Source organism: Crotalus tigris, unplaced genomic scaffold (assembly GCF_016545835.1).
Source record: "Crotalus tigris isolate CLP2741 ecotype Arizona unplaced genomic scaffold, ASM1654583v1 scf7180000018884.865410, whole genome shotgun sequence".
In the NCBI taxonomy this organism is placed as follows: Eukaryota; Metazoa; Chordata; class Lepidosauria; order Squamata; family Viperidae; genus Crotalus; species Crotalus tigris.
This window is the reverse complement of record NW_024097256.1, coordinates 815,090-836,784: the sequence shown is the minus strand read 5'-3', so window position 1 is coordinate 836,784 and position 21,695 is coordinate 815,090. Positions and strand designations below refer to the sequence as shown.

Genomic DNA, 21,695 nt, shown 5'->3' with positions numbered 1-21,695 from the left:
CCCAGCAGCACCATGGCAGCCATGCCCTCTGTCCGTGCCCCGCAGCATCATCTACATGCGATGGGGCACAAAGGCGGAGTCTTATCTCTGCTGCCATGTCCTTGGCTGCGCTGCTCTGTGCTGGCTGTGCTTGGGGGCAACTCTCCACGGGGGGGGGGCTGCTGGTGAGGATGGGGCCATGGGAGGAGGTGGGTCTGGGGTGATGGCGCACGTGCCCACAGAGAGGGCTCTGAGTGCCACTTCTGGCACTCGTGCCACAGGTTCACCACTACTGGTATAAGAGATGAGAGATGTACGTACAGAGGTGTATATACTGGTATATATTGTGTCAACCCCAATTTCATTGAGGGCCGCATCAGCATTGCAGTTGCCCTCCGGGGGGTGTGTGGCCAGGGTGGGTGTGGATGGAGTGGGTGTGGCCTACTGGGTGGGCCAGTTCTACATCGTTGGGGTCAAGGGTGCCTGTGATGGCCTGGGCAGGAGTGGGACAGATCTGAGGGTCTCTGGCCGTAGGGCGTGGGACTGGGGCAAGCGCCAAGGCATGGTGCATTTCTTCATTCCTCACAAAGGATGACCCCTCCCCAGCATGCACCCAGGTGGCGGGACACAGCAGGGGCTGGTTCCTTGATGTTTCCAGACGGCCTTGTGGAGCTAAGACTGAATGCATTTCAGCATAGATGGCCACCACAAAATTGTACATTGGCTCCCGGCCGGCCTGGGCCAGGGCCAAGGCAGCAGGGGCTGTTCCCTCACTGTTTCCAGTGGCCGCATCCAGCCCCTAGGGCCCTGTGTTTGACATGTCTGATATAGACTGTCTATGTGTATATAGACAGTACATGTGTATATAAACTTATATGTATGTATACGTGTATGTATGTGTGTATACACACACAAACATATACACACATACATATTTACTTTGGCCATGTCCTGCTTGCAAGTTCATTGGAGAAGTCGGTGATCCTAGGAATGGTTAGTGGAACAAGAAGAAGGGGCAAGCAAAGAACACGCCGGCTTGATAACCTCAACACTGATGGCAAAGCTGAACATACAACTATTGAAAGATCTGCTTGAACGGGTAGCATGGGGAGCACTTCCCTACGAAGTGGCCAAGAGTGGGACACGACAACAGCAATATAAGAGGAACGATCCCGACAGAAGGACCCGCCAACCCAGGGGAATCTCCTCCGTAACCACCACGTTAACAGCAACTTCCTGGCGTCCTCGGCGCCTCGCTCTGTCCGGCAACACCGAAGCCAAGCAGCCGAAAGCACCGATCCAACGGGGGCCAAGCCATCCCCGGCGCAAGGCGCGCTCAAGGCCCGGCGCTGGAGCCGGCCCGGCGTGGCTGGAAGCGGCTTCCTGCTCCCCCACCGCCGCCGCCGCCGCCAAGCGCGCAAGGCCGGGGCGCGCGCGGCGCCTCCCGCTGCCTGGCACCGACCGGCCAGAAGCGGAGGAGACCGGCCGACTGACTGACTGACCGACTGACCGACCGGCGGCTGGCGACTCCGAGCGCCACTTCGGGCTGGGTCTGGGCGCCGGAGCCTCCCGCCACCCTCTCTGGGCTGACCCCGGCGAAGGAGGAGCGAAGGCGGGGCGGCTCCGGAGCGCGCAAAGAAGGAGAGAGAGAGAGAGAGAGAGAGAGAGAAAAAGTTTGCCGGGAGTTTCTGCAGGCGGAGGCGAGGAGCGGGCTCCTGCGAGCATGGACGCCCTCAAATCGGCCGGGCGGGCCATCATCCGGAGCCCCAGCCTCGCCAAGCAGAGCTGGGCCAGCGGCCGGCACAAGAGTAAGTTAAGTCCCCCGGCGGGAGCCACGGAGCCTTTCGCCCGCCTCGCTGCTCAGCTCGGGGCCTTCCCCGCTCGGGGCTGGGTGGGCAGTAGACGAAAACGGAGCAGAATAGAACGACAGAGTTGGAAGGGACCTTAGAGGCCTTCTAGTCCAACCCCTTGCTGATCCTAAGCCTTTTTTCTGCAGGGAGTGGCAGTGGGGGTCGGGAAAGGAAGGGGTTTCCCCCCCCTCCCCCTTGGATGGGAAGCCGCGGGAAGATGGGAAGCCGCGGCGCGCGCTCTCCGGGAACTCTAGCGAAAGTCGCGAGGTATTTCTGCGGGGCCGCGCGCGGGAGCGCGCGCCAGAAGTAACTTTGTGTCGGCGGAACTTTTTAAAAGGCGCCCGGCGGCTCTACTGAAATAGCAACCGCGTGCGGTGTGTGTGCGTGTGGGGAGGGGTGTCTTGATTTTCTGCTGTCCGGTGTCGGTTCGGGTTCTCAGGACCCATCGGAAGAGCTCCAGCCCGGAGCGGTTGCTTAGCGTCTTCCGAGCAGAAGGGATTCGGAAAGAAGAGTTTTTGACTTCGCTTATATCGCGCTGTTTCTCAACCTTAGCAACTTTAAGACGCGCGGACTTCAACTCCCAGAATTCCCCAGCTGGCTGGGGAATTCTGGGAGTTGAAGTCCGCGCGTCTTAAAGTTGCTAAGGTTGAGAAACATTGGCTTATCGTTCTGTAACGCTCCCCCCCCCATGCTTAGGACTACAATTCCCAGAAACCCTAGCAAGTGGCCGTGCTGGCTGGTTATGCTGGGACGCCTAGTCCGAACGTGATCTGGAGAAAAAGTGGGTCTTGCTGAGTGCAAGTTTCGCAGGCTTTGCTATCGGGGCACGCCGTCTTTAAAAAGGTCTTGCAGCTGAAAAGCCCTAAGAATGCAAAAAAAGGGAAGTGTGGAAGAATAGGGCACTGTTCCCCTTCCTTCCCCGGTACATCAGCCTCCCTCTCCATTTGCAACCGATACAATTGCCTATTGCATGAGTGATGCTGCTGCAACTTCTGTTGTTTCCTTTGTTGAAATTTCTACTGATCGTTGAAGCGGGGTTTTACCCTCTTTTGCTCTCCGATAGGACTGTATACAAACATTAACCACAGTTCCTTAACACGCTGAGGTCTCTGGTTGCGTTTGTCTCTTTGGGTTGCACAGGAAATATAAAAAACTCTTTAAAGGTGAGAGATTCAAAGCCTCCTTTAGCCAGGGTGAGTAGGCCATCATTAATCCCTTAACAGGCTAGGATTCTACACAGTCTTTACCTGGAGTCTTCCAGATTTACTCCCATTTTTAACTTCCAGAACCTTGGAATCTGGGTCTTGACATCCAAAGCATAGGCTCACAAATTCCCAGTTGAAAAATAAAATAAAATTCCACCGGAGGTGATCCACATCAGTGAACATTTGATATTATGAAATCTTCCTTATCTCGCTGTACCTATTATTCCTGGTTAGCAAATTGAGGCTACCTGTTCATGAGATGCAGCTGATGGTTGGGGTGGATGGAACAGCAAGAGATATTTCTTCACTAGATTGAAATGCCACTCCAGTCAGAAGTGACTCTTAAATGGCTTACATGCTTCCAGACTGTAATAGGATTAAAAACAAAATGCAGGACAAATGTGCATTATCCAGACACCCAAGAACAACGATCACACCTATAAATGTTCATTCTCCTTGAGGGATCTGTCTTAATTGCTTTCCCCAAAATTAACAGTAGTGGCCCAACCGGATATCTGGGGAAGATACTGTTCCAGAGAAGGGAGTAGTTATGTTATTTTTTTCCTGTGGATTCTTACTATGGGCCTTGCCGTGAACTCCAACGATTGGGCTGATAAATAAGGACAATGAGATAAGCAGATGGGAACCCAGACAGCTGTGACCATCATTCAGCTGAATAGATCTAGTTCTAGTTTGAAAAGAGCAGGCTCCACTAATCAGAATGATGTAATTTGGACTCTTCTATTTATAAAACACCATCACCATCCGCTGTTGCCCTTCTTTTCATGTATGACATATCATCAATATCTAACACAGTGGTTCTCAACCTTTTTAATGCCGCGACCCCCAACCGGTCGTAAGTCGAAGACTACTCAACCGGTCATAAGTCGAGGACTACTCAACTGGTGCAGCACCTTTTGCAGACTGGGGCTTTTGGCGGGCTCAGCAGGGCAGAGACAGCCTGGACAATTCCTATTGGCTTTTGAAAACCAATAGAATTAGACTGTATTCAAGAGAGTCTATTCTATTGGCTTTCAAAAGCCAATAGAATAAAAGGGAGTAGCACAGCTAAGGAAAAGGGGGAAAAAATGGCGGACTGCGTTGTTTGGTGACCCCCGTGAAATGGTCGTTCGACCTCAAATGGGGTCCCGACCCACAGGTTGAGAACCACTGATCTAACAAGAGGTGACTTCTTGTAACTCTTGAGGATGCAGAGAACAATGGACCATTACTCCAAAAATGTCCTGCAAATCTGAGGGGGTTATGAGCTAATGAGGTAATTAATTGTCTTTTGTGTGGTGAAAATGGATGGAAATAATATGAATTGTCCACATTTCTTTTGGGGGAGAGGGGAATACAATGAATGTTGTTGAATAAAAGAGTAAAAGGGGTATGAAATATTTGTCTAATGCAGTGGTCTCCAAACTTGGCAACTTTAAGACTTGTGGACTTCCACTTCTGGAATTTATACTGCCTGGAGAATTCTGGGAGTTGAAGTCCACAAGTCCTAAAGTTGCCAAGATGGAGGACCTCTGGTCTGTTGTATGCAGAGTCCTCTAATGGTTTGTTAATTGTTAGTGTATTTTTTAAGTTCATTTCTTTTAGTCATGGGATGTATTTATCACCTAAATACTAGGACTCATGTTTCAAACAATAACATGTAAAAGTAAGATAATGTAGTGGACAGTAATAAAACCATTTGAGCACCAGTGATTCTATCCTGATTAAACTGTAAAGGTCTTCTGAAAAAACACACATTTTTGAAGGCTATGACAGTGGGAACCCCCTGTGCTGTGGGGGGGCAGACTATTTGAAAGGAGAGAGAACCATAGAGAGAATTGGACATCAAGTTCCCTCCCTTACATTCTTCAGGTGTCCCTTGCTTTGCAAACCAGATGGTGATTCAAGGCTTTGTCTCTTTCTTAACCTGAACTTTTTCATATCTCATATCCCCCCCCCCACACACACACAACCAGATACATTGATTCAGGTGGACAACAACCACTTTTTGGAAAAGTTATTTTTTTTCCTAAAATACCGCTGGTAGGAATCATCTTTCCATATGTTGTATTGTTTTTTGTTTTTACATAGCAAGTTATAATTAAATTTAAGTGAGCAACTCTACTGCTGTGTGTCATGTAAACACAGTCTTGAAATGATTGTAACCTATTCTCTTTCTGGAGCACAATGATTTAAATGGCCCCCTTTTTCCTCCTCCTCCTCCTTGTTTATCTCCTTTTCCTATTCTCTTCTTTCTTCCCCCTCATCCCCCAGATGAGTAGTTAAGAGTAGTATAAATAAATAATATTTATCTCCTGTCTTCTTCCTTGTTTATCTTCTCCTCCTCCTCTTCCTTCTTAAATGAAAATGAGAACCACAAATGACATACTGTTGGGCAACTGGGGGGAGGGGGGGAAACGACGACTAAATTTTAGCATTATGCATCCTGAGACACCACTCCCCCCCTCATTCATTTATAATTCAGTGTGTCATGCAAATCCAAATAGATGGATTAATTGAATAAACCATGATTAAGTTATCCCTGGGTATAGTTGCCTCAGACAGCCTGGATCAGCAAGGAAGATTGGCTTGGAGGCTGTTAATGCTTGGAAAAGGCAGAGCAGTTGATCTAAAAGGGCTCTACAAAGTTTTCACCTAGTACAGGGGTAGGCAACTTTGGCTCTTTTATGACTCGTGGACTTCAACTCCCAGAATTCCTGAGCCAGCCATGCTGAGGGGAAAGGGAGAGGTTTCCAAGCTGAGCCATGCTGGCTCAGGAATTCTGGGAGTTGAAGTCCACGAGTCATAAAGCGGCCTAGGCGTAGGCCAGAGGTAGGCAACCTTGGCTCTTTTATTGCAGCCGCGAGAGCGATTGTGGGTGCACTAAGGTACACTCATGTGTCACCTATCCTCCGCGACCTGCACTGGCTTCCTGTGGGTCTCCGGACACAATTCAAGGTGTTGGTTGTCACCTTTAAAGCCCTTCATGGCTTAGGACCAGGTTACTTACAGGACCGCATATTGCCGCATAGTTCCCAGAGACCGGTGAGGTCCCACAGATTGGGCCTCCTTCAGGTCCCGTTGGCCAGACAATGTTGGCTGGCGGGCCCTCGGGGAAGGGCCTTTTCTGTGGTGGCTCCGACATGGTGGAATCAATTCCCCCCCCCGAGATTCGAACTACTCCCACCTTGCCGGCCTTCAAGAAAGCCATTAAAACTCTCCTGTTCCGGAAGGTCTGGGGTTGATGTTCCCGGGGGGGGGGGCGGGATATGATTGGGACATGCTTTTGGAATGTACTCATTTTTATTATTATATTTATTGTTTTAATTTTGTACGCCGCCCTGAGTCCCTAGGGATTGGGCGGCATATAAATTTTATTAATAAATAAATAAATAAATAAATAACTCCCAGAATTCCTGAGCCAGCCATGCTAAGGGGAAAGGGAGAGGTTTCCAAGCTGAGCCATGCTGACTCAGGAATTCTGGGAGTTGAAGTCCACAAGTCATAAAAGAGCCAAGGTTGCCTACCCCTGACCTAGTAGTAGTTTCTGGAGCCATTGGCAATTATCAAAAGTTCTCAAAAAAAGCGAACTTCTGCATTTTAGCAGAAGTTTTGGAGCATGATGGATGACACAATGCCTACAGATTTAATAAATGTATGTTTGGTTCAGTTTAGGGGGCCAATTTCTATAGGTTATTATCAAAGCCCCTTTTTTGTCATCTGAATAGTGAAGGGGGGTTGTTTTTTTTCTGTGGTGGAGTTCCCAAGAAAGATGCTGTCTGCCCTCTTTAACAGTGGTGGCGAACCTATGGCAAGGGTGCCAGAGGCGGCACTTGGAGCCCTCTCTGTGGGCACACGTGCCATTGCCCCAGCCTTGCCTCCCCCCGCGACCCTCTCCTCTCCAGCAGTCACCCTGAAGGAGAGTGGCCCTCGAGCGAGGCCCACGCGGAGCAGTGCAGCCAAGGACATGGCGGCCAGACAATGTAGACAAGACTCTGTCCTCATGCCCCATCCCGCACAGTTGATGCTACGGGGCGTGGGCAGAGAGCGTGGGCGCCATGGTGCTGCTGGGTGATCTGTGGCAGGCACTGGAGGCGGTGAATGGCCCTGCGGGCAGGCGGAGTGGGGGCGGGACAGGGAGCGGGGCAGGGCCAGGTTTTGGCCACTCGGTCTCTAAAACAGTGGTTCTCAACCTTTCTAATGCCGTGACCCCATAAAACAGTTCCCCATGTTGTGGTGACCCCCAAGTGGGTGTGGCCACCAATAAGAGGGAGTAGGACAGCTAGGGAAAAGGGAAAAAAATGGCGGACTGCGTTGTTTGGCAACCCCTGTGAAATGGTCGTTTGACCCCAAATGGGGTCACGACCCATAGGTTGAGAACCACTGCTCTAAAAGGTTCGCCATCTCTGCTCTATAATGTCTTCCTACATTTAGTTATTCAATGTCCAAACGCATGACTATGGGCGGCTTACAAAAAGAGCAAATATAATCTTAAAACATATGAAAGCATATAAAATCAATACAGCACAAACTACCATCATTCCAGCTGAATAGCTGCTTTTATATTCTTAGACTTGATAGCATGCTCCGATTGTGCTATTTTGATTTATTTTGCTTTTGCAATTTGCTGCTTTCACTTACTGCTATGCATTTCACCTTTATCTATTGTTATTGGTAGCTATCCTGATGAATCACTTGAATGGTGGAGGTTAAATCATGCTGGCTGTTTTTGTACAGGCCTTTTAAAAAGGTGTTTTTCTGACTGGCCCTCTTTTTAGCTGTGTCTAAAGAGGGATACTAGATGCAAAATTTTACAGCATGAGTTAGCTGGAGCCAAGCTTCTGAAAAATCATTTCCTCCCATAAATATTTGCCCGGAATGTGAGGTTATCTTCATCCACACATCTTTTGATTGCCAAGTTGGAAAAAAAAATCCTTGAAAGGATTGCATTAAATATACTTGCAATCTGTTTAAAATGCATGCAGTCCAGGAGCGGATAACCTCTTGTCAGCTGCACTTTGTAAGACTACAAGACCCACAATGCTTTCCCATTGGCTAAACTTACATGAGGCTACATCCAGTAATCTAGGCGTCATTAGCTGGCTGACATATTTAATCTCTATGCCTTTATTATACCCCATATTACCAATGGGAGGGACCTAAGTGAGTTATTAGTACAGTACAAGTGAGATTCAAACTGAAGAACAGTTCCTGTTCTTCCAGCTCAGCTTCTTAGTCACCTTCCTTTAATTTATAACCTTCCTATTTGGTTTTAAAGCACAGCAGTTAATAGTATGGGGTAGTCATAAAAGCAAATAAATTATGAAACTCAGCTTCTGATTTTTCTGTTTTGCTGTGTTCCGTGTATAACCTTGTGAAGTTGCTTTCAAAGCTGTAGGCTAGTCAGAAAAGATTTTTTTAAAAAAAATCTTGAAGAATGGTTAACCACATCCTGTTGTATCTTTAAAAGAAAACAGAATGTAGAGGCTGTAAAAATTTGTACGTTCTTTATAAAACTGGAGTAAATAGCCAAACCTGGTCAGTCAGTCAATGTTTCTTGAGTCTCGGATCTCTAGATTTTTTAAAATTTGTTATATTCTAATTTCATGGCAAATTTTGCGAAAAGGAATTCTCTTTTTCCTGTTCACTTAAAAAAAAAAAGCCTTTAAAATAATCTGGCGTGATGAAAAGGTGACATTGGAAGGCAAATTATTTGGACTCTTTACAGGTTGTCCTCAACTTACAACTGTTTGTTTAGCAACCATTCAAGGTTACAACGGTTACTGAAAAAGGTGACTTATAACCAGTCCTCACCCATACAACTGTTGCAACATGCCCACGATCACCTGATCAAAATTCGCACACTTGGCAACCAGCATGTATTTACCATGGTTGCCCATCCTGGGGTCTCACAATCGCCATTTGTGACTTTCCCAGGGGGCTTCCGAACAAGCAAAGTCAATGAGGAAAGCTGGATTTGCTTAATGACCAACTTAATAACTGCAGTGATTCAACTGCAGTTATTGACTTAATAACTGCAGTGATTCAATTAACAACTGTGTGGCAAAAAGGCCATAAAATGAGGTGTGGCTCACTTAACAACCCCCTGGCTTAGCAATGGGAATTCTGGTCTCAGTTGTGGCGGATTTGTATTGATTGGCCTCGTTATCTACCTCAGGGGTGTCAAACTCACAACGTCACGTGACATGTCGCGACCCATCGCAACTTTTTTGCGATTGCCGGCAATGGGGTGGGCGTGGTTTCGCTATGATGCATCCAGCCCACGGGCCGGCAGTTTGACACCCCTGATCTACCTCTATTTGCTGTCAGAACTGCAGGATGTGTTACTTTTAAGTATACTGACTTCGATCTGTCTGCCTTGAATTTTGAACACATGATGTCATAGCTGGATCTAACGTCCTTGCTCTCTGGGGTTGTAAGAATCACTCACAGCCACTTTGTGATTCTTCCTTGTTGTCATGGACTGCAGGGGTCCCAACCCTCGGTCCATGAACCAGTACCGGCCCGCGGCATGCCAGCAACCGGTCCGCATAAACAAGCAAAGCCCCATCTGCGAGATGCAGGCAGCACACAACTACGCACTCTCTGGTCTGTGGAAAAACCTCTCTCCAAAGAACCGGTCCCTGGTGCCCAAAAGGTTGGGGACCTCTGATGTACGCAGACTTCCAAGATTAAAAGCCTTGCCTTGAATTGTGATTCACATCCGTTGCTTCTCATTCTCTTTCCCTTCCTCTACAGCTGACATTATGATCTGTAAAAGTTTACTGTGTGCTGCAACATGTGAAATAGAGTGCTGTTGTTTTGTAGAAGTATAAAAAATAATCTTAAGGATGTTTACAAATGCTAGGAACCACAGTGAACATCTCTTGACAGGCAACGCTTTAGTTGTGGCTTAAATATTTCCAGCAAAAGATACTTTCCTGTTGATTCTGCTCTAGCCAGTTCTAGCAGTGTTTCTCAAGTTTAGCAACCTTAAGATGTGTCTATTTCAATTCCTAGATTTAGTAATTTCTTGCTAATATTTAAATATGTTTTTGAGAGACAGAAATGTGGACCTTCAACATTTAGCATCTGTCCTTAAAATTACAATTGCGTGTGCATGTTTCAAAATGTACACCTCCCCCCCCATAACACTGTTGTTATTACTATATACTATGTTTTTGATTTGGTGATGTTTGTTTAAAAGAAGAAAAGAAAGTAAATCTGGTGTGCATATTGTCACATTTGCATATCCATGCACATACTGGGATCAAGTAGAAATGATCTAAAAGGGCTTTGCAAAGTTTTCACCTAGTAGTAGTAGAAATGATGCGCTGCCTGTCTCAATATTACAAAACAGTTGTGGATGCAGATTAAAAATCTTAATTTTCCCTCTTCAGACTCTTCTCATAGCCAAATATTCTAAAAGCACAAATTTCCCCACATTTGATGCTTTCCAGATGTGTACAGTTACAGCTTCCAGCATCCTTGCGCCACGTGTCATTTGGCCATAAGGGCTGGGGGGGTCATGGAAAGTATGATTCAAGACACCTGGAATGTTCACTATTAAGATTCTATTATTGGTGGCTGTTTAACTGATTACAGGTCTTCAACTAATGAACACAATTAGGACTAAAATTACATTGCTAAGCAAGACAATTAAGTGAGTTGTGCCCAATTTTATGATCTTTTTTCCATGGTTGTTAAGGAAATCATTGCAGTTAAGCGTCTCATGCAGTTGTTAAACAAATTCAGCTTCCCCTATTGATTTTTCCTGTTAAAAGCTGGCTGGGAAGGTCTCAAATGGTGATCACGTGACCTTGGGATGCTGCAGCCATCATAATTACATGCCAAGTGTCCAAATTTTGATCATATGATTGTGGAGATTCTGCAACAATCAGATGTGACTGTGACTCCCTCCTTTCGTTTCCTTTCCTTTCCCTTCCTTCCTTCCTTCCTTCCTTCCTTCCTTCCTTCCTTCCTTCCCTCCCTCCTTCCCTTCCTTCCTTCCCTTCCTTCCTTCCTTCCTTCCTTCCTTCCTTCCTTCCTTCCTTCCTTCCTTCCTTCCTTCCTTCCATTCCTTCTTAGACTGAATTAGGCCAAATGAATAACTATTTTTCTGCCAAGAGCTACATTCCTCAAGCTGTTTGGACATGTTGTGCCAGAGACAGGATTGGACGACTTTGACATGCTCCCACTCATTCTTCCTTTTTTTTTCTTTTAATACAGATTTATCTTACCTGTTCACTAGGTTTTACATCCACCATTTCCTTTAGGAGTGGTATGCAGAACATCCTCTCCTCCAGTTTTTCTAAGCAGCAACAGCTTGTGTGATAGGTTGGGAAAGACCAGCCAAAAGATCAGCAATGGAGCTTTGGAGGCTGAGGTTTGAGATTTGAGTCTTTATCTTCACAGATATATTCTCATGTTTTAACCACAACCTCAGCCTGATTTCTTTCTCTTCCTTTTGCTTCCCTTCATTTCTGCCTCTCAGCAGGTATCTAACGGAAAAGGCAAGTAGTTTGGTTTCTTGCAAAATACTCATAAATTAGATTGAAGGCCATATTCAATCAGTTCTTAGGTTGCCTATCTGACTTAAGATAACTATTCAAGGCTACGCTTGGTAAAGAGCTTGTCCCCACTGAGATGGTTTTGTATATGTTAAAAAGACATAAATGTTTCATTTTTAAGGTTAGTGTCTCTGCTCTGTACCTGGTTGGGAATAGTTCTTACTGATCAAGCAACACCTTACATTTGTGAATGATATAAAGCAGTGGTTCTCAACCTTTTTAATGCCGCGACCCCCAACCGGTCGTAAGTCGAGGACTACTCAACTGGTCGTAAGTCGAGGACTACTCAACTGGCGCAGCACCGTTTGCAGAATGGGACTTTTGGCGGGTTCAGCAGGGCAGAGACAGCCTGGACAATTCCTATTGGCTTTGGAAAGCCAATAGAATTAGACTCTATTCAAGAGAGTCTATTCTATTGGCTTTCAAAAGCCAATAGAATAAAAGGGAGTAGCACAGCTAAGGAAAAGGGGGGAAAAATGGCGGACTGCGTTGTTTGGCGACCCCCGTGAAGTGGTCGTTCGACCCCAAATGGGGTCCCAACCCACAGGTTGAGAACCACTGATATAAAGGGAAGCACCCACTAACTGAAACCAAATGGCACTTCATTTACTTGAAGAAAGATGCACACTGGACAATGTTTAAACATCTTATGATTCTGCTAGCTAGGCAAGTCCATGTTGACCTTCAAAGGAGGACCTTGCCCTGTTTCTTTTGACTGTCTTTGAAATGTCACTTTTGGTGGGAAGCTTGAGGAAAGGACAAGGACACACAGTAAAGGGCCTTCAAAATTAACCAGCCAGATGGTTTCTTATCTTGCAGACCTCTGTTGTTTTCAGTCCTTGACAATTCTTCAGAAGTTTCCGGTAAAGTTTTAGCTGCCTTCATTCCCGTCCTCAGTCCTGTGCTTGTGTTAAGCCAAAGCAAGCTGAACCAGGGTAGGCTGCATGGGTTTGAGTTGGTCAAGAGAGTTTAATTCAGAGCCACAATCTTGCACAAGCTGAACTGAAATGGCTGGTCATTGTGCTGGAGCTTAGATTTGTCCAAGTTTTGCACAGGAGAGCAATTTTGGGTGGATTAGGCTTGCCTGTTCATCAGAAGTTGGGCTTTATGCTTGGAATTGAGATTGTACTGAAGAAAGGTTTAAGGCAGTGGTTCTCAACCTTCCTAATGCCGCGACCCTTTAATACAGTTCCTCATGTTGTGGTGACCCCCAACCCTAAGGGTTCTCCAGGTGCGCACCGCCGCTGTCCATTCACCCGCCGCGCCTGGAACTCAGCACGCCTTGCCTGTCCTCGCCTCACTTCCGAAGGTTGCCTGCCTGCCCGGCTCCAGCTGGCTGGGGAGGAGGCGCAGAAAGGCCGCTCCACCAGGTCCGCCAGCCTGGTTGGAGAAGCTCCCAGGCGGGTAGAGAGAGCGAGAGAGAGAGAGCCAAGAGGGCGACAGCGCCGGCAGAGCTTAGTTCAGCCTCCTCCGCGGAAAGGGCCACGAAGCAGTGCAGCCTCTCTTAGGAGATGCTTGACAGAAACGAATCCGGCGCTGCAATGGCCTCCCGCTTGAAGCCGTGCGGAGACGGATAGAGGAGCGGGGTCCCTGTTCCTAAGACCAGTGTTTCCCAAACTTGACCATTTTAAGGCATGTGGACTTCAACTCCCAAAATTCCACAGCCAGCAATGCTGGCTGTGGAATTCTGGGAGTTGAAGTCCACATGCCTTAAAATGGTCAAGTTTGGGAAACACTGCCTAAGACCATCAGAAATATGTGTTTTCCGATGGTCTTAGGTGACCCCTGTGAAAGGGTCATTCGACCCCCAAAGGGGTCGTGACTCACAGGTTGAGAACCGCTTGTTTAAGGAAATGTCTCTTGCTTTCCCTGTGGCCTTATTTCAATATACCAGAGAAGCACAAAGCGGTAGAAAGAATGATGCAAGTTCTGAGTGGTAGTGAGTTTTTAAGAGTTTCCTTTTTCTGTCTGTTTTTCTTTGTAAGTGTAAAATCACCTCTGCCTTTAAATAGAAAGTTGGTATGCGGGGAATGTGCTAAGTCAGAATCTTTTTAACGGTGTGCTAGGGATTTGTCTCTAGTCCTTTCCACTTTTTTCCTGTCTCTGCAGAAGTTTGTACAATAAAATTTTCGCCTCTTGTTCAGAATGAAGAATATTCTGCCATTTCTTGTCTTTGGTTGACTCTACACAGCAGGCAGGCTGTTGTACCCAAAGCCAAAGGAAAGAGCTGCTAGTCTTCTAAGAAATACATAACATACACTCCTCCCCTTGGTATTTTTGTGTCCAAAAAGTCTTTTCAGCCTGGCCGCTTAATCTTATTATAGTAATATTTAAGGAGCAAATATGAATTCTTTGATGCTTAAATGCTGGCCTTCTGCATCCTTCTGTCCTTCAGGTTGTTGGGACTGTTACTATTCCCATCAAACATAGGTTGTCAAGGAGTTCTAGCTTCAATTGTTAGGGAGGGAGGGCCTCAACCTTGAGAAGATTATGGTAAGTCATCTGCAAGTCTTACTTCAAGGATTATTTTGTAGATCAAGGTAATAGATTTTGCCTTTAGAAGTCTCCTATGGACAACTAGCCTACTACTCTATGGCAGTTGAGTTGACTTGGATCAAGCAAAGGACCACAAGAAAGAAAGTCATAATGTAAAGCTGATGGAGTCATTTCAGAAACGAGTGAAATTCTCCATTTCTTTAGGAGCGGTTGACTCAAGTTTCTTTAACCTCCATAAGGGAATAAATAGCAAGCAGAAACATTTCAGGCATTTAAGTCAGGATAACTGGCATAACTACAATTTCTAGTCCTGAAGTGCATGCAAAGTTTGTTCTTGGTTATTATCTCCTTGGCTGAAAAATTGCCACGTTATGAGATTCTTGTAGTTTTTTTTTCTTCTCGGAAATGCAACCTATTTAAAACATTGCCTGAACTGCTTGCTGCTTGTCTGATACATAAAAACAGACGTTTGAGATGCACGCCTCCAAGTGCTCAGTCTTCCAGAAAGCAATCCAAGGGAGGGTTTCCCATGAAACTGTGACTGACAATGGATTGATTATTTTCTAGACATAGCAGTGCTATTGGTCCAAAAGGCAAGCAGAACAAAGAATAATAGGATTGGAAAGGACGTTGGAGGTCTTGTAGTCCAGCCCCTGCTCAAACAGGAGGCCCTAGCCAGTGCTGGCGAACCTATGGCACACGTGCCAGAGTCGGCACTCAGAGCCCTCTCTGTGGGTATGAGCGCCATGCTCCGGAGATGGCAACTATTCCTCTTCAACCAACTGCCCGCTAACTCGCTGAGGTCCCACGTGGCTAGTTGCATCCCAGCACCCATGCGCTCGCTGGCCTCTGTGTGCAGGGGCCGATGGTGTCAGGCAGCAGCTGCCCCGGCCTCACCTTGCCCTGTGACAATGGCACCCCCGTCCTGCCTCGCCTTGCCTCGCCTCACCCCGCAGGACGAGCCTCCTGCCCACTGCCCCATCTGCCAGAGACCCCCCCTGGATCTCCCCCAACCCTGCCCAGCCCCCACAGGCTCCCTCCCCACGAGCAACATCGAGGTGACCATGCCTACCTTGGCCACACCCACCCAGTCTGCCATGACCACCACAGCCACGCCCATCTAATGAGCCACGCCCACCTGGCACCCGGCAATAAATAAGTGGGTTTTGGGTTGCAGTTTGGGCACTCGGTCTCTAAAAGATTCGCCATCACTGCGGCCTATACCATTCTGGACAAATGGCTGTCCCATCTCTTCTTGAAAACATCTAGTGATGGAGCACCCACAACTTCTGGAGACAAGCCATTCCACTGATTAATTTTTCTGCCAGGAAATTTCTCCTTAGTTCTAGGTTTGATCTCTCTTTAATGATCCTGCCTTCAAGTACTTTGGAGAATAAGTTGACCCCCTGGTCTGGGATAGTCCCTCAAGTTTTGGAATGCTGCTCTCATGTCACCTCTACTCCTCTTTGTTAGAGCAGACATAGATACCTAGTTCTGAACTTACAGTGTGCTGTTCTCTTATTTTTCAGGAATTTACTACGGTTCTCTTTTTCAGTTGCCCCATCACCAATATTTCGAAATCCTTTCTCATCATGTTCTCTGTTTCCCTCATTTTTTCACTCTTTATCTAGCAATCTGTGGTCACCGTTCGGGTTTACATAATTGCATTAAGCCATGGTTTAAACAGGAATGCTAGTTAGCTGGGTTTGCACAACACATAAAGCTAGAAACCAAACAAATCACATGACTGCTTAGCAGGTTGCATGAATCCAGCAAGACTCTGATTTTTTTTTCTATTAATTTAAACCACAGAGGTCTGAAATTGTGGACGATATGTAGTCTTTTGATTCTATTTTTGCAGTCCTATCTCTGTCACATTGCCTAGCCAGGCAAATCCATATCATTGGTTCTAAAAATAAGACTTCATCTCTGAACCTGTACTGGAGTCTTAAAGAATTTTCTTCCAAGGCTCCTCACTATCTGAGATCTTTGTTTAGTACAGAATATATTTCTCCCATAGAAGGTTCACTTATATTCTATGCAATATAATTCCCAGCACCCCCACTCAAAAAATTATATCTTTTCCTTAGCCTTTTAATTTTATATGGATAATAATAATAATAATAATAATAATAATAATAATAATAATAATGTTGGAAGGGACTTTGGAGGTCATCTAGTCCAACCCCCTGCTCAGGCAGGAAACCCTATACCATTTCGGACAAATGGCTGTCCAGTCTCTTCTTAAAAATTTCCAGTGTTGGAGCATTGACCACTTCTGGAGGCAGGTTGTTCCACTGGTTAATTGTTCTAACTATCAGGAAGTTTCTCCTTAGTTCTAGGTTGCTTCTCTCCTTGATTCGTTTCCATCCGTTGCTTCTTGTCCTGCCTTCAGGCGCCTTGGAAAAAAGCTTGACTCCCTCTTCTTTGTGGCAGCCCCTGAGATATTGGAACACTGCTATCCTGTCCCCCCTCATCCTTCTCTTCATTAAACTAGACACTCCCAATTCCAGCAACCGTTCTTTATATGTTTTAGCCTCCAGTCCCCTAATCATCTTTGTTGCTCTTCTCTGTACTCTTTCTAGAGTCTCAACATCTTTTTTACATCATGGTGATCAAAACTGGATGCAGTATTTCAAGTGTACTTACCAAGGCATTGTAAAGTGGTATTAACACTTCACGTGATGATGATGTATGATATTCAGCATTTATGGATAATAATTCATCTCACTGTGTTAATGCTGCTTTTCCTAATTGGCTGTTTAATGTTCTTGTATATGCTTATTGTAATTTTAAATTTTCACAAGTCAAACAGAGAATTTGTCAATGGATGGAAAGGATGCAATGAATCACAAAAATTAATGCAAACGGTTCTTGCCTCCTCCCTAACTTTTCTAAAAACGGGTCTTTAATTAATGTTTAATAATAGCTCTGACAGTTCTAGGTGAGTGAAAAATCCCTCTTCGTTAGAGGTGCAGAGAACTACTTGAAACTTTTCCAGCCAGGTCTAACTTTTAAAAGCGTTTGTTCATAACCAGGATGGAAATGATTGACATAACATCATGAAATTGAGGTTGCCAATGGGAGGGAAATGATTGCTCTCTCGTTTTTTTTTAGGGATGGGTCTTCTCCATCTACTATCAGTGTTTCTCAACCTTGACCATTTTAAGGCATGTGGACTTCAACTCCCAGCAATGCTGGCTGTGGAATTCTGGGAGTTGAAGTCCACATGCCTTAAAATGGTCAAGGTTGAGAAACACTGATCTACTTCATAGCTCTGGGAATTTCGGGGGGGGGGGGGGTTGTCCAAGTGCTCACAGGTGCATTCCTGCTCAGCTTTTTGGGACCTGCCACATTTGGGAGAGCCAGTGTGGTGTGATGGTGAAGACACCAGGACAGAAACCAAGAAACCATGAGTTCTAATGCCACTTTTGGACTTTTGTCCAACTGAGTGACCTTGGCTGAGTCCTCCTCTCTCAGTCCTGGGAAGGAGGCAATGGCAAACCATTTTTGGAAACCCCTTTCCCTGGCCATGAAAACTGTAAGAACTTGTCCAAGCAGTTGCCAGGAGTCAACACTGACTTGAAGGCACACACACACACACACACACACACACACTTGGTGAAATGTTTCTGTTGGCTGGTTTTGCTTAAATTGTGATTGCTGCCCATTGTTGACCCTCAAGAAATTCGTTGTTGTTGTTGTTGTTTTGCTTTGACAGTCCTTTCTTTCTCACTTGGGCATGGAGAAAATGGATCAGGATTTATAGAGAGTTATGTCTGCAAAGTTTCTAGTTCTGAATTGTTTCACGAGTACAAACTTAATGAATAAACAAAATAACATTTCACTGATGAAGATGCAGCAGCAGCAATGGACAGGCCAGGCCAAGCCAGTTGTTTTGTTTATTAATTTAATTAGGGAAAGGATGCAGTCAGGATCAAAGGGGATCAATTGGCTGTAAAAAGAAGGTTAAAGGAGATTGGTGGAACTGGGGCTGCAGGCTATTCCCCCTCACCTTGAGTAGCTCAGTTTTGAAGCTTAGTTTTTGTTTGTCTAGCACCCTGGGGTTATGTTTATCTTTACTCCCCATTTTATAATGTGCAGGGTGTTGTGGGTGGAACCCCTTTGCATCTCAAACTGAAGGGTGTGGTCAGCTTTGAGTCTTTTGACTTCTGCTATCAGCAGTCAAGATATATGAGGAGTGCTGTTGCTCTATCCTATTGTTGCAGCATTCCTTCCTCTGTGGCTTTCCTGTGTTGAGCATTTCCTGCTGTGGGATCACATTGAAAGACTCTGAATCACTGGCTGCCTTTCTCCATCTGCCTTCGGCATCCATCTCTTGGATGTCCATGCTGAGGACTGAAAATCTGAGAGGGACGAGGAACAAAGTGCAGTGGTTAGGGAGCTTTTGCAGAGCCTGTGGAAATGTGTACACCCCAATCCAGAGTCCTCTGACCCAGTGGTTCTCAACCTTTTTAATGCCGTGACCCCAACCGGTCGTAAGTCGAGGACTAAACCGGTCGTAAGTCGAGGACTACCCAATCGGTCATAAGTCGAGGACTTTCCCTGCCCGGGAGCGCCACGCATGCGTGGTGCCGCCCCCTGCGCTGGCCGAGGCGTAGCTGGCAAGCGGCAGAGACGGAGCAGGCCGACCACCGGCTGGGCCACCAGCTGGCCCAGCCCAAGGGAGGTAAGGCACCCGCCGGAAAAGGGGAAAAAAATGGCGGACAGCCTTGCTTGGCGACCCCCGTGAAATGGTCGATCGACCCCAAATGGGGTCGTGACCCATAGGTTGAGAACCGCTGCTCTGACCTGTCTCTCCTGCTTGTGAACTCTTTTGTAACTGGGTTGGCTCAGTGGGAACCCTCCGTAAACAGATACCTAAACAATTGTGGTGAAACGGCAGTCTGGAATCCCAGGAAGGAGGGATCACTTTCTGGAGGGCAAAGAGATAGTAGAGCTTGGAAAGCTTGATTGGTAGGAAGGGGTTAAAATAAAGCAGGGGTCTTCACAATTGGCCCTTTTATGACTTGTGGACTTCAACTCCCAGAATTCCTCAGCCAGCCAAGCTTGTATTGTTCTTAGATTTTTAATCCCATCTTTTTGTATATAACTCAAGGTGGTGAACATACCTAATCTGGCAAGAGTTGTCTATTGGTAAAGAACAAGAAAAGAAACTACTCAAAAGTGTTCTTGAATTTTGGGGTGCGGCATCAATTTTGCCAGACTAAAGCAATTATCTGCATAACTATATAGATATACTCTGGGAACAGCGAAGGAGGAGCTGTTTTAACCGTTCCATTGATTCCAGTCACAGTACTCTGCTTGCCTTATGTTCTGATTAGACAGGTAATCTTTGATTTACGACCGTTTATTTGGTGACCATTGGAACTTATAGTACAACAGCGCTGAAAAAAGTGACTTACAGCCAGTCCTTGCACTTACAGTTGTTGCAGCATTCCCACAGTCATCTGATCACTTGGCAACCAGCACCTGTTTATATTAGTTGCAGCATCCCGGGGTGATACGATCGCCGTTTGCAACCTTCCCAGCCATCTTCTGACAAACGAAGTCAATGGGAAAAGCCAGGTTCACTAAATCAGTGGTTCTTAACCACTTTCAGGGGGGCAATGGAACAAAAAGGGGGCAATATGGGGGCGATGGAGCGAGAAGTTTTGAGGACACTTTTGAGACTTTTTCGTACAGTGAATCGCTGTATATCTGTTGTACAAAAACATCAGATCGCTCGCTATTAGTGGATTGAATTGTGTTTTCAAATGTTCCTCCAGCTAGCTTCAGTACAGAACGCCATACATATTTGAATACGCATCACTTATCTTCATGCGCGTTGCGCAGCAGCCTCTACCCTTTTTATATTTCTTTTTGCGTCTTAAATTTCATTTGTAATTAAATCATTAAATATTACTGTTTTTCTTTTCAGGCATTTCACTTTCTTGCAATTGAATTTTGTTTTCAGTGGTCATTACATTTAAGTGTCTTGAATAACTAAGATAATAATGAAATACATGTATCACGAAGTTTGGGAACAAAGTGACGGGTGGCACCAAAATTTTTCACACAGTTGAGATATGGGGAAAAGGCTGGAAATAAATTATTTGCATCGATATGTCCTGATGACAATTTTAAAGAAAACAAAACAAGTGTTTGCATAAATTGAAGAATTATTTCCTATGTTGTGATTGAGAGGTTATGTTGGGGGAGGGGGGCGATGACAACTTCCTCATTGGCTCAAGGGGGCGATTCGTTCAAAAAGGTTAAGAACCTCTGCACTAAATGACGGCCTGACTCACTTAAAAATTGCAGTGATTTGCTTAATAAGCATGGCAAAAAGCAGAATGTCAGACCCGTCCCAGTTTGCTCCCTCAGGAAAGCAAGACTCGTGACTTCCTTTAGTTGAAGCAAAGGGACTTTTACTGAAAGAAACTGGTTGCGGTAAACTCAGGCGGAATCTGGTGTTCCCGCACAAAATACAAAGCCATTCTTTCTAACACCCAATCCCTTCCCCCATGACCAGTCCCCCAGCCAGTCAAGGTGATGCTGGTATGATGTTTTGAGAAATTCTGAGGTGTGGAACTGGTTACATCCCAGTCTCAGGGCAAACGGCCTTGAAGATCCTGCTACAAGCCGGTTTGGTGATCTGGTCTTCTTCCATTGTCAATTCCCCCTCCCCATTTCCCACCATTAGATACACAGGTGTGGATTACCCCAAATGCCTCCCCCCTCCCTTCCCCTTTGATGGCAGGAACCCAGCAAGGTGCCAAGCCCAAGGATGGAGATTCTGGCACAGTCATTAAACCAGAAGTGACTCACTTAACATCTGCCTCGCTTAGCAGTGGAAATTCTGATCCAGTTGCGGTTGTAAGTTGAGGATTACCTGTAATGTGGTTTGTCTCAGCTCTGTAGGTTCAGACTGGTGGTCCAGCTTTAATGAGTCTTCCATTTATGGGTGATCTGTTAGGATGCATCCTACATATAAAGTGAGCTCTCCACTAAATTGTAGAACCTGAGCCGTGAGAACTTCCCTTAACAAATGCATGAAATGGAGCAAGATTGGAAGAGAGCCTAGAACAGTGGTTCTCAACCTGCGGGTCGGGACCCCATTTGGGGTCGAACGACCATTTCACGGGGGTCGCCAAACAACGCAGTCCGCCATTTTTTTCCCCCTTTTCCTTGGCTGTGCTACTCCCTTTTATTCTATTGGCTTTTGAAAGCCAATAGAATAGACTCTCTTGAATAGAGTCTAATTCTATTGGCTTTCCAAAGCCAATAGGAATTGTCGAGGCTGTCTCTGCCCTGCTGAGCCCGCCAAAAGTCCCATTCTGCAAACAGGGCTGCAAGTTGTCTGCAACGAAGGCGAGCTGTCTGGAAGCTTCCACCCCTCCCTGCTGAGCAACTACTAAAAATATAAGTAAAAGAGGGCCAGGGGTGGGAGGTGGGAGGCCGGCGGGCGCAGGGAGGGTTGCTGGCGCGCGTGGGGCCTGGCGGGTGCCTTACCTCCCTTGGGCTGGGCCAGCTGGTGGCCCAGCCGGTGGTCGGCCTGCGCCGTCTCTGCCGCTTGCCAGCTACGCCTCGGC

The 21,695-nt window shown here is 46.2% G+C and overlaps 1 protein-coding gene across 1 annotated transcript in view; it reads left to right on the top strand.

The window, feature by feature from the left end:
- The first annotated feature begins 1,377 nt into the window (after positions 1–1,377).
- The window catches only part of LDLRAP1 (low density lipoprotein receptor adaptor protein 1), a 72,448-nt gene continuing 52,130 nt past the window's right edge, over positions 1,378–21,695 (top strand). The window contains exon 1 of the mRNA XM_039357285.1: positions 1,378–1,787. Coding sequence (XP_039213219.1) covers positions 1,703–1,787 — 85 coding nt within the window. The 5' untranslated portion in view covers positions 1,378–1,702. The remainder of the gene's footprint in view (positions 1,788–21,695) is intronic.